Source organism: Cucurbita moschata, unplaced genomic scaffold (assembly GCF_002738365.1).
Source record: "Cucurbita moschata cultivar Rifu unplaced genomic scaffold, Cmos_1.0 Cmo_Scf00001, whole genome shotgun sequence".
Lineage (NCBI taxonomy): Eukaryota > Viridiplantae > Streptophyta > Magnoliopsida > Cucurbitales > Cucurbitaceae > Cucurbita > Cucurbita moschata.
In genome coordinates, this window is record NW_019268517.1 from 3,372,591 (window position 1) to 3,387,778 (window position 15,188).

General features: G+C 34.8%; 3 protein-coding genes across 4 annotated transcripts; 1 reads left to right on the forward strand and 2 right to left on the reverse strand.

Moving 5' to 3' along the window:
* Window positions 1-74: 74 nt before the first annotated feature.
* LOC111454497 (homeobox-leucine zipper protein HAT3-like) lies at window positions 75-2,034 on the reverse strand. Its single transcript, XM_023095994.1, has 4 exons — window positions 1,680-2,034; window positions 1,174-1,484; window positions 893-972; window positions 75-559 (listed from the first exon to the last, which is right to left on the reverse strand). The coding sequence occupies exons 1-4, from the start codon at window positions 1,822-1,824 to the stop codon at window positions 253-255; spliced, it is 843 nt and encodes a 280-aa protein (XP_022951762.1). The 5' UTR covers window positions 1,825-2,034; the 3' UTR covers window positions 75-252.
* A 5,041-nt stretch (window positions 2,035-7,075) lies between these two features.
* LOC111446882 lies at window positions 7,076-8,624 on the forward strand. Of its 2 annotated transcripts, none has more exons than XM_023085809.1 (2): window positions 7,076-7,378; window positions 8,197-8,624. In XM_023085809.1, the coding sequence occupies exons 1-2, from the start codon at window positions 7,079-7,081 to the stop codon at window positions 8,269-8,271; spliced, it is 375 nt and encodes a 124-aa protein (XP_022941577.1). In that variant the 5' UTR covers window positions 7,076-7,078; the 3' UTR covers window positions 8,272-8,624. The 2 variants fall into 2 exon arrangements, with proteins under 2 accessions (XP_022941577.1, XP_022941569.1); XM_023085801.1 differs by lacking the exon at window positions 8,197-8,624 and adding an exon at window positions 8,045-8,163.
* Window positions 8,625-9,471: 847 nt separating this feature from the next.
* LOC111449103 (putative uncharacterized protein DDB_G0270496) lies at window positions 9,472-14,201 on the reverse strand. Its single transcript, XM_023088973.1, has 13 exons — window positions 13,867-14,201; window positions 13,533-13,789; window positions 13,013-13,085; window positions 12,792-12,866; window positions 12,598-12,708; window positions 12,464-12,506; window positions 11,898-12,000; window positions 10,576-10,678; window positions 10,396-10,491; window positions 10,267-10,296; window positions 10,076-10,178; window positions 9,871-9,955; window positions 9,472-9,787 (listed from the first exon to the last, which is right to left on the reverse strand). Exons 1-13 carry the CDS (start codon window positions 13,954-13,956, stop codon window positions 9,655-9,657), a joined length of 1,302 nt encoding a protein of 433 aa, XP_022944741.1. The 5' UTR covers window positions 13,957-14,201; the 3' UTR covers window positions 9,472-9,654.
* Window positions 14,202-15,188: the final 987 nt, after the last annotated feature.

Consider the following 15,188-nt stretch of genomic DNA (forward strand, 5'->3'; position numbering starts at 1 on the left):
GTTTCACAGTATCTTCTTATTAACTGTCAGTTACATGAAAAATTATAAATTACATCTCTGTTTGACTGCTCATTGTTTTAAAAATTTGTATTGTTTTGTGAAGAAGAAGAAAAGGTTCTCCATTCAATCTTCAATTGACCATCCAAATCTATCATTTCATTGTCCATTCCTCTCCCCCACTCTGCATAATCTAACTACGTTTTGTTAAGGACAGAACTACCCAATATTCTCCAAACCCCCCACAAGAAACCATCAACGTTGGATCGGCAACACCGCCTGCGGGGCAATGGGCATCGAGGGTCGCTGCTGCATTCCAGCTGCTACTGGATGGCGAGTCGAAGCAGCTGACGTCGACGAGAACGAGGAAACCGCCACACGCTCACACTGCGGGCACATAGTGAGAGTGGTAGGAGGGTTCATGTGCATATAGAGCTGCGGAGAAAGCTTGAGTGCCCTCAACTCTTGCACCTCCTTCTGTAGCCTTCTGTTTTCCTCTGTTAGATTCTCACAGCACCTCCTCAAGTACTCACAATCCACTTCTGTTTGCTTCAACTTGGTCCTGCACATTAACCATTACCCGTAACGCCATAAAAAATTCAAATCCTTACTTGGTAAAGAAAACAGACAAAAATGGATGATGAAATATTATACAAGTTTTAAATTAAAGAATGATCACGTGGAGCACTTGAACAAATGGCAATGGCAGTTTTTGGGATATTCTCATATCTGTAATGAAGAAAAAGAATATCATTGATGATGGATGCAACAATCTTCCTATGACAGTTTTGACCTTCACACTTAAATGCAGTGGCAGAGCATTTATTAATTATGAAAGCAACTACTCCTTCGGATATTACGATTCTACCCCTGGATACGGAATTAATTTACTCACCTTGCCCTTCTGTTTTGAAACCACACCTCCACTTGTCTTGGTCTCAGACTCAGCCGTTTTGCAAGAGCCAGCTTTTGCTTCTGACGTTTAGAAATAAATAATTAATTAATTAATTAAATATTGACTAACTTAATAACGCTTTCGTTAAACTGGAGGTTAGGTCTTTAACCAAATATTGACTAAAACGCCCTTCTTAAACCCAAATAACTACCGAAATTGCCACTATTCATTAACGCGACGTGAAGAGAACAATAGTATGAAATGACCAGATTGCCACTTACTGGATTGAGCGTGTTGTGCTCTTTGAACGTCTCCTCAAGAACCAACGACTGTTCCTTCGATAACCTGAGCTTCTTTCTCGAGGCGTCGCCGTCACCATCGCCGCCGTCTTCATCGTCGCTCCCTCGCGAGCACGAGGTTCTCTCGGCCTCCGCCTCATCTCCAACGGCTTCTCTCTCGCTCCTCTTTCCGCTGATACTAGAAACCGTACTGTTCGGAGATGAAACGCCGTTCTCTTCCTCGCCATCCACCGCCGTCCTCAGCCTATTCACATCGATTCCCCTAAGAAACGACCTCGAATCGACGTTTCGATCTGAACAAACAAAATGATAACACAGTACACAACGATTCAGATACTTAATCGAAAAACGAACACCGTAAATTAACAAAATCCGCCATCAGAAACAACGATAATGTTTCAAAAATCACAGATCTAACAGAAAAAACTCCAAAAAAAAACCAGAGTAAACCGCAATGAAACGAGAAGAACACAAAATCAAGAAATTACCAGAAACTTGAAACGCATCTTTCCAAGAGCTCCTACGGAGGTGATTAATCATGGAGTTGGAAGGCCTGTGGATGAAACTCGGCTGAGTCGTAACTCCAAACCCTAAACTCAAACTGAGACATAACTCGTCGTCGCTCCCGCTCATTTTGGAACGAACAGAGAATCAAAAACACACTACAAAGAAGGAAACGCAATGATGAAAAATATATAGGAGAGAGAAGTGGAGGAGTAGTGGTAGTAGTAATTAATTAGTGTTTGGATTCCGGGAAAGCAGAGAGAAAAGAAAATGGGTGGGAAAATGAGCAGGCGGTGCGGCAGAGAGAAAAGAAAATGGGTGGGAAAATGAGCAGGCGGTGCGGCAGAGAGATGTCATAGCTTTTGCTGCTAGTTTGCAGCGCGGATGGGACTATATATACAGGTAGAGGGAGGGAGAGAGACACGAGGGGTGTAGATTTAATCATCACTTATGACACACACACCCTATTGGCTCAATCATGATAAAATGGCTTTTCTTTTTTTCTTCTTTTTTTTTTTATCGCTCTCCTTAGGGTTTTTACTTTTAACCATGGTTAAGTCAAAACAAAAGTTTTACCGTGGTTAACTGTGTTTTAAACAAAAGGTGAAAAAGCGGCTTTCCCGCTCGTTGACCGAGTACTTGCCACGCGCTTCGAGTAATTAACACGCGCAATGAATTATCAGCTCATGATTGTGCTACTCAAAATCACGTGGAGATGGGGCCCACAGGCATTGAGGCAAATTGGTTATATCCAGAGGATTTTCAGATGACGGAGGGCCCACGTGATGGACCTCACGCGCGTGACGTGGTAGCACGTGTGGAGTTTGTAAAAACAGGATGGCTTCTAATAAAATATATATTTAATCACAACATTTGTCTTCTGGACTCCAATTTCATTCTTGTTTATGTCTAATAAATATAATTAAATATATTTTTCATTAAATTAATGAATATAATATTTTGAATAACTTTTTAATTAATCGATATTCTTTTAATTTTAATTGGCGTATAGATTTATGGTCAAAAGATAGTGATCGTCCCCGAGAATCTGACCTATCTAATTTAAATTATAAAGAACAACCCGACAAAACTCAATATAACCCTTTATTTTCAGGTTGGGTGAGTTAGGTTCGATTGTGAACTCTATTTAAGTTGCTCTAGTCACAAGCCAACCGAACCCACCCAACCTGGCTACGAGTATACCCTGATTCAAGTGAACTCTATTTTTTTTATCAATTCAAGTTGCTTTTATCTATAATCGGTATAATTTATTTTAATAAATTATATGTTTTTTTTATTTTTTCCCACTCAGCAAAAGTGGTAGAGATACTTTAAAAAGTCAATGACTTACAAACACTTTATTTTATTTGTTAAAAAAGTAAACAAAATATTTTTTAAAAAAAATTAAAATTTAATAAATATGAGGGAAAATTGATTGTGGCAGTAATTGTCATGAAAAAGAGTATGAAGGATTGGTGTGACTCATCATTCAAATTAAATAATACCCCACAAATTCTTTTTATTTTTTTATATCCCATAATTAATGCATTTTTTAAGGAATAAATTCAGCAAAGATTAATATATTCATAAATGTTTATGACTTTGCACATGTTACATGTCTCATTTAATTAATGTTTATGAGTTTACGCATGAAATAATTGCACCGGTTGACCTTTCCAAAGGCACTTGATGTGCTACGACTACTGTTTAGTCAATTTAAAATATTTTAAGTTAAATTAGAGGTTTCATTATTAAATGGTTGAAACTCAACCTATTCTAATATGGCGTTGTGGACTTACCTAAGTTGACTTAGATTTTAAGACACAGTTTAGTGATCGTGTTATTCACTTTGTTGGGTGAATTGAATGAAGTATAGAGGGTACGTACTCTGTGACCTTCCATGTGTCGTATTTTATGAATGTATGACACGTATTATGTTATGTAATGCTATGACTTATGTCACATTATGTTGTATTGTAAGTTAGGCTAGGAGATCTTGACGTTAAGTTATGGATCTTGTTGTGACTTCCATGTCGTATGATGCATAATATCTCTATATGTTATGTCATGCACAATATGTTAGCAAGATTAATTCAGGATTACGAAATATTTTACACCATGTATGCATTCACGAAAGTTATGTTTATGCAAGAGCGAATGTACGACCTACATCATAAGCTTATATAATGATTTAAAGCTATAAAAATCTCACACATTTTTTATTGTCACGTGCATCGCGATATTTTATTGCTATGATGACCGTATACATTATGGTATCTATATATGTTATGATATTATGCAGCCTTCTTTCTTTCTATGACTACGATAACGTGAGTGTGCACTAACTGAAGGGTAGTTCCAAGGGTATGTATACGACCATGTTAGTGGGTCCAAAGTACTACACATCCAATTTTTGTTCAGACTAAGTTAAAGACCATGAAATGTTTTTAAACGGTCTCACCATGATTGCTTGTCTATGCATTTTTAATTCCAATAGTGAGGTTACTACCGAGTATTTTTTAAAATACTCGATAATAATAAATTAAATAAATAAAAAGGGGTTATTTTAGAAGTCTATTATCTAGAATGTGTGGACCAATTTGAAGAAAAGCTTCTAGAATCTTGATTACGATGGAAGGCTACTCTTTCCCATCAATCAAACCTTGGGAAACCGATTCCCCTAGGCCCACCTTTATTATTATTATTTTTTTTTTCTTTTTCTTTTTCCCAAAATTTGAAATCCTTCTTAAAAATATAAATAAATAAATAAAAACGTCGCCATCTAGAGAACTATAAATTAATTTATTATTATTATTATTTTTTTTAACTATAACAGGTTTGAAAATAAAATTAACAACAATAATAAAAAAAAATGGGGGAGAAATTAGATCATAAAATAATTAAATATATACTTTATTTTTAAAATTTATATAAGAAGCACTTTTATTATTATTATTATTATTCTTAAATTTAGCGTTTCTCTCATTTTTATTTAAATTTTACATTAATAATTAATATCTTATAAATCTAGAATATCAAATATTTACAAGTCACAGTGAATTATTAATATTGGTTATAAACGTTAAAAGTAGGGTTGGATTAGTTTATTTGTAGGTAAAACATGATTTTAATTTTTAATTATAGATATAAGTTAATTTGTATTTTATATTTTAATTTTGAAAGGGATATAAATTTAAGTTGTTTGGTCTATAGACTGTCTCCCATTAAAGCTTATAACAATTTAAAATTTTAAAAATTTAAAAATTTGTATCAGAAATTGTCTTTTTCAAATAATTATAGCCCTAAGGATATGTCATTGTCAGTGGTCAGGAATTACAAATTTAATTCATGGCAACTTGTACTGCAGCTTCATTAAGTTTATGTTATTTCCATCCCTTTTTTAAAAAATTATTTTTAATTTTTCAATCACAAATAAAAACCATACAATTTGACCTACTTTCGTGCTTTCAACTGGTCCACGTTTCCAATTCACGTGTTATAAGCTAATGAATACGAGATAGAGTGATTAACACTTTAGGGTTAGGGGTATGGATGTTTATATGATTTGATGACCTGATTAATTTAGATTATTCAACATAAACTATAATGATCGGGTTGGGTTGAATTTTGAAAAATCGAAGATCCAATTTAGTTTGCTGGTTGACATTTTTTTTTTTTATCGAATCAACCTGACCACCCAAAAAATAGGACTATAATCCAATCGTACCTTAATTTTTACAATATTAAGAATGTTTAACGTTTGTACTAGTGTTAATGATGTATCGTGCCCTGTAATATGTATTGTTGATAGGTAGGTGACCAATCGAATAACTCAACCAAACCCAACTTGAAAATAGAGAGTTAGGTTGAGTTAAGTTGTGAACTTTATTTGAATTGCTCAAGTCACCAACCTAACCAACCCGAGTCACCAACCTAACCAACTCGAAAATTCGGGTTGGTTTAAAAGGTTTTTTTTTTTAACTCAATTAGTATACTCATGTGATTTATGACTCAAAAAGTCAATATTAACCTACCAAATAAATGACACATGTCTTAACTTAGAAGTCAGATATTCAATAATATCTTCAATATTTCATCAATAAAGATATTAAAAAAAAAATCAACCATTTTTAAATTTTTTTAAAAAATTGACCATTTAAAATTTTAAAATATTTACGAATTTAAGATACAAAAAGGAAAAATGATTTATTTAAATTTAAAATATAAATAAATAATTTTTATAAAAATTTAGAATTTAAATAGATTTAAAATTTTGTAAGGTAAAAAATTGACTTTTACCACGTTGGAAAGAGAAGATTAAAGTGGGCGGCGCGTGAGGGGAAAGTTGAAAGTCCGGTGGGGAGAGGAGAGAGAGAGAAGGTGGGGAAGGAGGAGTGGGGGTCACGTGCAGGAGGGGACAACACATGGTCCCATCATTGCACACGTGTGTGTTGACTTGTCTCTCCTTCTCCAGACAGTCAACAATCATTGGATACTCTTTCCCCACGCGCCTTCCCCCTTCTCCAAATCATCTTTACATTATTATTTATTTAATAAAAAAAAATCACAATTTCATCTCATTTATTTTTAATAAATTATTTTTCATGGAATATACGAGAAAAATAATTATTAAATTATCTTTTTTTCCCCCAAATAATTATAGGATTATTACATATTTTAAAAAATTGACCCAAGAAAAAAAAAAGAGAAAAGAAAAAGGCGAAAATATATAATTTTAAAGTATTAATGGCTTTTTTTTTTCTTTTGAAGAAAAAAATTATTATAAAATTTAAAGTCAGAGACTTTTTTTGGTAGCATGAGATTCTAAAGCTTTAAGAAAAAAAAAATATACCAAAATTGTCCAAACGAAGACAAAATGGAAATAAAAGGTTTGGCAGAACTTTAAAAATTAATTTATAAAATATTACTGAAAATTACATGAAAATTAATAAAAATAGTAAATTAGAAGTTTATATTTTAACTTTATGTCTATTTAATTTATGAATTTAAAAAAATATTTAACATGAACTTTTTATTTATATATATATATATAATATGTTTTTTTTAACTAAATGAATAGTAAATTTTGGAATGTTAAATTTTAAAAAATTTATAGGTTAATTGGACATAAAATTGAAAATTGAAATTCAATTTTATATCTAATAAATTAATTAAAATTTTAAAACAATTAAATATGTATTATTTTTAAAATTCAAGGCTCTATTAAATGAAAAATAAAAAATTTGAAGAAATATTTAAAGTTTATGAGAGGGATTAAACTTATATTTCAATAATACCAGAAAATAGCAGCGAGAATTTGGGCTATATCAGAAGAATTTGGGCTCAATCAGAAAGTTTAGGCCCAGGCTCAGGCCCATTTACAATGGTCTACACGGGTTCTAAATCGTTGACGGCGACGGCGACAGAATGGGGAAAAGAGAAAGGCGAAAGCAGGGAAAGAGAGATGGTGGAGAACGGAGGGAGCGACGGTGGTAGCAACGCCCATTGGTGGTGGGCCTTGGCCGGCGCGACGCAGTTCGGTTGGGGTATCGCCTCTTTCCGGCGAGGAGTTATTGGCGATTCTAGCCTCATGCCCTTTAAGGCCTTCGCCGTTGCTTCGCTTTTCGTCGGCGCTGCCGCCTCGTCCGCCATCGCTTCCTTAAAGGCCGCCGGCATCCACAAGGTTTACTTCACCTTATTTCCTATTCTGCATCTAGTAGTTGCATTTCTTCTCCTTCCCTCCCCCTGATTTGGATTGGTTTAGAGGTTAATTGCGCAACTCTGATTAAGTTGGCTTTGAACTCGTGTCGTCCTCTGAAGAATTAACTCTCAAGCCAAATTTTATTCGTCGCATGTGGTGAATTTGTTTAGTTTTTAACTCTCAGTTTGATCGAAACACTGAAATTGGAAACAATTGATCGAATCAGAATTCGCGTCCATTGATTAAGAAGAAAAATATTTTTGTAGGTTTTAGATTTTTAGGCTGTGTTGGATTCTTTGCAGCTGATATTAATCATCTTGCTATTAATTTCGAGCATTTTCTCACTTAGCTTGATGTTGCTGTGAAATTCAGGTATGTTCTTGATTGAATTTAGACATTTTTTTTACATGATTTGAGCATTGATGCCATGATAGACTGAACTTATAAAAGAACTTCAGTAACGAGCATTGTTTTCATCCAATCTAATAATGGTTGCTGTTGTTGGGTAGTGGAAGAGAAATTATTTTCAGATCAGCCTCAGCTCATTGCCTTTGTAGAAATTTTCTTACTGCGTTTGTAAATCACTATCAAAATGTGTTTAAGCAGTGTTCTGATTTCTTGTTGCTCTTATGGATGAACCAAATGAAGCCATTATTGTCATTCCTCACCCAAAATCAGGGGCTTGATCTTGATTTATGTAAGAAAGAATATGTTTGGAGAAGCAATGTAATCTGGAAATTCTTGCTGAAGTCAAGTGTTTGAATACAAATTTGTGGGTTTGGTATGTTGTGTTGTATCAGGTTGAAGACGTGATGGAAGTAGGAGCTAATATCAGAACTGGTTTGGGTATTCGTCCAAGAACACGAGATGAATGAGTTTTTGTTTATACTATTCATGAAATCTTGGATTTTGAAGTGCTTCAAAGTCTTTGATCACGAGTCGAGTCGAGTCTTCGGCTCAGACTGCACTTCGGATGGTTAAAGATTCAAGAAGAGGCTGATTACTTTCTGTATCATCATTATAATTGGGTACTTGTCTGAGTGTACCGAGTACTTGTGTATGTTCATAACCTTCCTTGAGTACTAATTTCTTCTTCATTTAGGAAACTTCCATCCTTCCTGGTGCTGATTTGTCAATCTTGTTTTTCCACTTTTTATATTTCTTTCTTTTCCTGGTCATGCAAGTTAAATTTCTTGTAATTCATGAAAGATTTGAATGGGTTGCTTCATTATTTATATATTTAGTTACATTTTCACTATATGTTTTGTTATGTTTTGTTACATTTTCTTTCCGTATGTTATAATTTATAGTTGGATATATTCAAAGAGTACGATATGATTTGAAAAACGTCTCCTTTTCGAAGGAGAAAGGCCTTCGCATTCCTAATCTACTGGGGGCTAGATGATTTTGTCTTCCCTAGGTTGACGAATTGCATCCTCATGTAACAATATTGTTTGGGTGTTTCTTACTTCTCTCGCTCAGTGTTTGCAACGGCTAGAGAGGCAATTGTAGAAGTGAAATCTATTGCCTTGCCGACCATTAAATACGACCTTTTCAAATATTTGATGGAATGACACCAAGAGCTCGCTTTCGGTTTTTTTCCTCGTTCTAGTTTAGGAAAAGGTTTGATCCTTTTCATTAGAACACATTGATATCGAAGTAGTCTTCGAAATAGGTGGAGAAGCTACGATAATTTTAGACTATTCAAATAGTATAATTGACGGTGGAATAGATTTTTTATAATAATTATCTCAATAATACCAAAAATCTACCTAATGTCTGATAATTTTTGTTTAACACATGCTACAAACTCTAACCATCATTGATAAAATATAATTACAAATGAAAAATTCTTACAATATGCAATTCAAAATTGTATTTAAATATCATTTATAAAAACATATTTGAATTATGTTTTTTTTTTTTATGGTATCAAAGGCTTGGCTGATGTCCTAGTCAAACCTAGACTGACTAAAGAATGTCGATATTGTACTCAAATATTTCAATTTTTATAGTACAATAACACCGATAAAAACATCTAAAAAATGTCGAAGTTCGCAGAGAAAATAAAGGAATAGACAAAGATGTATAATATTGTTATTTCCACGCATTAGATTAGAGGTGAACAAAACTTTCTAACTCGAACGAAAACGTTTATAACATACTCATGAACTTAGTAATGGTAGTGTAAAGAACCAAGGAGCTGAATAAAAAAGTAAAATGAAAAAAGTACAAAAATGTAGGGCGGAACAGATGCGCTAAACAGCCGTGGTAGTAGCCGACTTGTGTTGTTTCAAACCAAAAATGTTGTTGACTAGTTTGGGAGTGGCTTGGTGAAGATCCACAGGCATAGGAGCCATGAAGTTCACTATCTTTTCGTGGATATTGTATCTACAACAAGTATTCAAATCGAATCGAATCAATATTATCATACCAACAATCAAAATGCCAACCCAAAATGATCAAACTCCCACCTTATCTTACGACTCTTCGAGGCTCGCCGATCGACTATCTTTCTCTTCTTCGTTTGCATCTTTTTCAATGCATAAAACACCGTCTCTGTTCACACATTCACCCCAACTATCAACATCCACACCTCTTATATAGTTCTTTTTCATGGTAATTCAATTTTATTTTAAAATTAAGCCCAAAGAGTGTGTGATATGAGAGAATCCGTACCAGATGAATTTGGATCAATCGTCTCAAAGAATTCCTTCAATAATTGCTGATAGAATTCAGAGTCCTCCAGAAGTTCAGTATCTCCTCCTTCAGCTTGTGCTTCCTAACCACAGTGAAGTTGTTAAGAGTAAAGATAACATAAAAATTTCTGAGGCATATCGAAAGAAAGAAACATAAACAGACAGAATTACTTGCTCCTTGGTCTCGGCTTCGGTAAGAACCTGTCATCACCATGCAAAATAGCAATAAAAGCATTAGCATTGGTAGTATTAGGAGAAAGGACACAGAATACTGTAGAATAATGAGTTGCTTGTTGTTACCGTCCCAAAAACGTGTACGGTTGATCTCCTTAGCTGCATCTGATTAAGCATCCTACTTGGATCTCTCATATATGAAGCTACTTGTTCGCTAATATTCTGTTACCGTCAACATGATAATTTAGTATTGCAATTTTTCACACAAAGCAAGCAAGCAAGGATACATAGCAAGCAGGACCTGACCTGATTAAAGGCCTGCAATTTCCCTTTAATAGCTGCAGCACCTGTTGTAACTTGTGTCTTCCTATGCCATTTGTCAATTGACTTGTCTCTGAAAGCTCCTATCCTGCAATATTACCAACGTGTATGTCTTTCTCAACATCCATTCCTTAGAAGCTACATAAATCCTCAGGTAATATTCATTTATAACCATCATTTAAAATCTTCATACACAGTCATGAAGAGAGTTGAAGGCAACCAGTCAAATAATTTCAGAGATAGAAACACTTGAAAACGTGAAGCTACTTCAGTGGGTTAAATGTAATAGTTCAGGCCCAACGCTAGTAGTTATTGTCTGCTTTGGCCCACTATGAATCGTCATCAGGCTCACAGTTTTAAAATGCATCTACTAGGGAGACGTTTCCACACCCGTATAAGGAATGCTTGTTCTCCTCTCCAACCGATGTAGGATCTCACAATCCACCCCCTTGGAGGCCTAGCATCCTCGCTGGCACACCGCTCGGTGTCTGGCTCTGATACTATTTGTAACAACCCACCCCCCTTGGGGGCTAACGTTCTCGCTCACATACCGCTCGGTGTCTGGCTTTGATACCATTTGTAACAGCTCAAGCCCACCGCTAGTAGATATTGTCCGCTTTGGCCTATTACGTATCGCCGTCAGTCTCACGGTTTTAAAACGTGTCTACTAGGGAGAGGTTTCCACACCCTAAAGGAATGCTTGTTCCTCTCTCCAACTGACGTGGGATCTCACATTGACACAGACACATAAGAACGAAAGAATAAAACAAATGGCTCATGATGAAGAGCCCATTCGAAAGCAGTTTGTTTTCATTTAATATTCTCGTTTAAAAGAAGAACTACAAAATCAAATAGCAAAGACCTGATAAATTAAATCATTCATCACTAAATACATTCCCGTCTCCCTTACTCCCATCTTTGGAAGTCTAACTATTCATATTTTCATCTTTACTTCAGTCTTATTTCAATGTTCCTCTACATTGTTGGGAAGAGAGACAGCATGCTTCAGTGAGGAAATTGAACAAAGAAGAACAAAAGCATTTTGCTTAAGTCGTCAAATATAACATCAAGTCTGCAACAGCAAAGACAAAAAATACAGAGGTTGCTTCTCTGCCATATAAAAGCATATATCAACATATAATGCCCTATTTGTGCACACTTGTCTTAGACCACCGCACATCCTAATCCTTCAGCAAAATTGTTTGATTAATCTATACTGGCTAAAAAAATATGTAACTATACTAATTTTCAGAAAAGGTGAATATAAGTCAAGCATAATGGTGCTTTGTTCAGAGAAAGAGGAGCACCTTTGATGCATCTGAGCAACTTGGGACCAATCTTCATCATTATCATTTTGAGCATCTACGGTTTTGGAAGACTCCAAACGGTTAGCTGATACTCCAGGATGGCCTATAGAAGGAGGATTGAAGTGGCCAGAGAAAACAAAGAAAAGCTCAGTCAATGTTAACTCATGCGCCACTATTAATGGGTCACGCATGCAACAAATGCTTTTGTTATCACGAGTGCAAAAAGAAAAAGCTCTGGAGGTATCTCACAGGTCCATAAGAAGCACGGTTGTCTTAAATAATTTCAAGATGTAAAGATTTCTGGAAACAAATGGTGGCACTAGCAGTAACAAACCATAAAAGTATAATAATAATGCCCAGCATAACTTCCAAGAATAGATTAACTGTGTATAATTGACCTAACAAGCCACTGCCATAATTATAATCTGAGCTCCTATTTATGAACGGATACACAGTAAGTGAACCCAACAATCCCATCAAAGTTAATGCCCACTTCTCCATCTCAGCAGGCTATGCATGATAAAATTTATGTAGTATACAAGATAAAGAGATGAAAGTTTCCATACCATCGGTAGCTTGGGCGATATGCTTATTATTTTCAAGTAAAGCCTGTCGTAAAAGAGAACCACAGAGTTAAAATAAGAGATACAGGCCATGAGCATCATAGATAGAAGGTACAATGTAATATGAAAAATTATACCTCTTGTAGTTCCAATAAAGAATTTAAAGTATTCTTTGACGACGTGATCAAATCTGAATATGCCACCTCAACATCCTTATCTAATTTACAAAATGAAGACTTAACTGGCTCCTGCACAATCATAAACTATTTTGAACAAAACTTTCACTTGAAAATATAATAGAAACTAGATGTAAAGAATGATAGTTAGCTACCTTTGGCAATCTATTTGAGTTGGAGAATGCCTTTTGAAGCAAAAATCTAACCTCAAGACTTTTGTCCCATAAAGCCTAAAACCAGAAAGGAAATATTGTGAGAACATTAGATAGTCCACCAAACTGTAAAATACAATAGAACTTCGCTAATTCTATTCCGTTGCACATAAAATCAAACCTTTCAGTAAAACATGAATCGAAGCATAGAAAAAGTGATATACCCTTTGATTCTTCACTGCTTGGCCTTTAAGAAGATCTTCATCCTTGTGTTGCTTCAAATTCTTCAAAATGTCTCTGATTCAAACAATAATTGGAGCGCACCAAAAATGAAAACGATGATAAAATTCAATAGAACTACACATCAAAAATTGAGAATGCAAAAAACAAACATTACTTGAAGTAATGGCATATTTTGGTCATGCTCAAAATAACCAACAAAAGTAATTTTGGTCACTCTCAAACATGCCGGAAGATCCTAAGAATAAAGGAGACTAGAACTTTACAATGAACACAGGAAAATCTTTAACTAATAGTTTCTGCTATAATTAATTCTGATGAAAAAGATTATTTACAGAAGAACGTTGAACTGTGGGCTTTAAAAAATCAATATCTATGCAATTTTGAAGTCTGAAAGAGAAATTAGAAGGGCAACAATTACGCATTCATTCATAATTTTCTCTAACAAGCAGTGATTTATGAAGGGTAAAAGGAAGCAATGGAAAGAATTTAACAATTTCTTACTGCTCCTGGTGACGAAGATGCATATATTCTTTCTCAAGTTCCTCCATCTCTGCATCTTTTTGGTCATCATTTTGCACACCACCTGCTTCTTCTTCGTCACTCCAATCTCCGTCCTCCTCCTCTCCATCTTCCTCTTCTACTTCATCCTCCTCCTCTCCATCTTCCTCTTCTACTTCATCCTCCTCCTCATCCTCCTCTACTTCTTCTTCATCTCCTGAATTTCCATCTTCGACGCTGAAGTATTCCTCTTCCTCAGTCTAGTCACAAAGCTCAATTAAACAAGCTATAAATTTAAAGAAAACAAATTCCTCCTACCAAAACCATACCGACTTACCGAAAGTTCCAAATCATGCATGTCTTCAAAATCCTCAGACTCACTCTCAGTTTCTTGTGATTTTTTCGACCTCTTTGATGCAGGCCCCATCTTCTGCTATGAAGCACAGAGGTCGTAAATTGCTGGTCCAATTTATGAAATCGTTAACCCTAGACAACAAAGCGTATCAATGTGGCAGCTGAAAGAAGAGAACAAACGAAGAATCGCAGCACAAAGGGGATGAAGAAAGAGATAGCGGGCGGCAAAGATTCCAAACAAAAAGGGGAAAAACCAGAGGAATGGGGTTTAAGAGAAAGCGTCCGGAACGAATGGGAAGAAGGGTTTATCGCTAGCCGTCACGAGAAGGAAGCATGTGCAGTCAGTAAATTATAATTTTTTTTTTTTCAGATTAAATTATAACTTCTCCGAAAATAATAAAGATAAAAAATTTTACGATTGCAATTTAATTTAAGAGAAACTAAATCATTATTATTGTAAACTCAACTCACTTGAATTAAATTATTATTCTTGTTTCAAAAACTGTGTTGGGTTAAATTTTTTAGACGGAGTTTAATTTTTGAAAAAATTGAAGTTTGAAGTTTGAAGTTTGGTCAACTCGATAAACTCGAAAATAGGGTTATAATCCAATTCATCTATTATTTTTAAAGTTATTTAAAAAACTAAGAATATTTGACATTTGTTATTACGGTTTTGTAATGAGTTTGTGACTGGTGAATATTTAATATGTGATTTATGAAATTTTTGTTATTAATTTGTGAATATTTAATGTTTGTGGTTGGGGCTCGGTTCATGTCCTTTTCAAGCTCAAAATTTTCTAAATTTTTTTGGGTAGGTCCCTTATTGTGTTAGTTTTCAAGAATGGTTGGAACTTTGGCAAGAAACGGTATTTAAGGGTGTCGAGGTGTGGCCGGTTTCGGATGACATCTGTTGCATATGAAATTTTAGAAAGGGTCTAATGTCATGTAATAATGATACAATTTGAAGGTCATAGGAGCATATTTAGGACATAAACCCATGTTAAGAGTGAAAATGATGAAAAACGGGATCATAGATTACTTCTCTAATACACCGCATCATTATTTTCATTCTTTCTTTTTGTTGGTTTTTGGTCGTGTGTGTAACGACCGCTCTCCGACGCATCAATTATTACAACTTGAGCTTATGCTAGCTTATAATTAGGCCTAGAGGTACATTAATAAACTCACCTAGTGAGTTTATGTACACATGCGTAAACCGTGTGTAAAATAGTATCATGAAGTTTAGGTCCCACTAGTCATGAGCAGTGTGTAGAGAAGTATCTTACAAAAAAAAAAAAAAAAAAG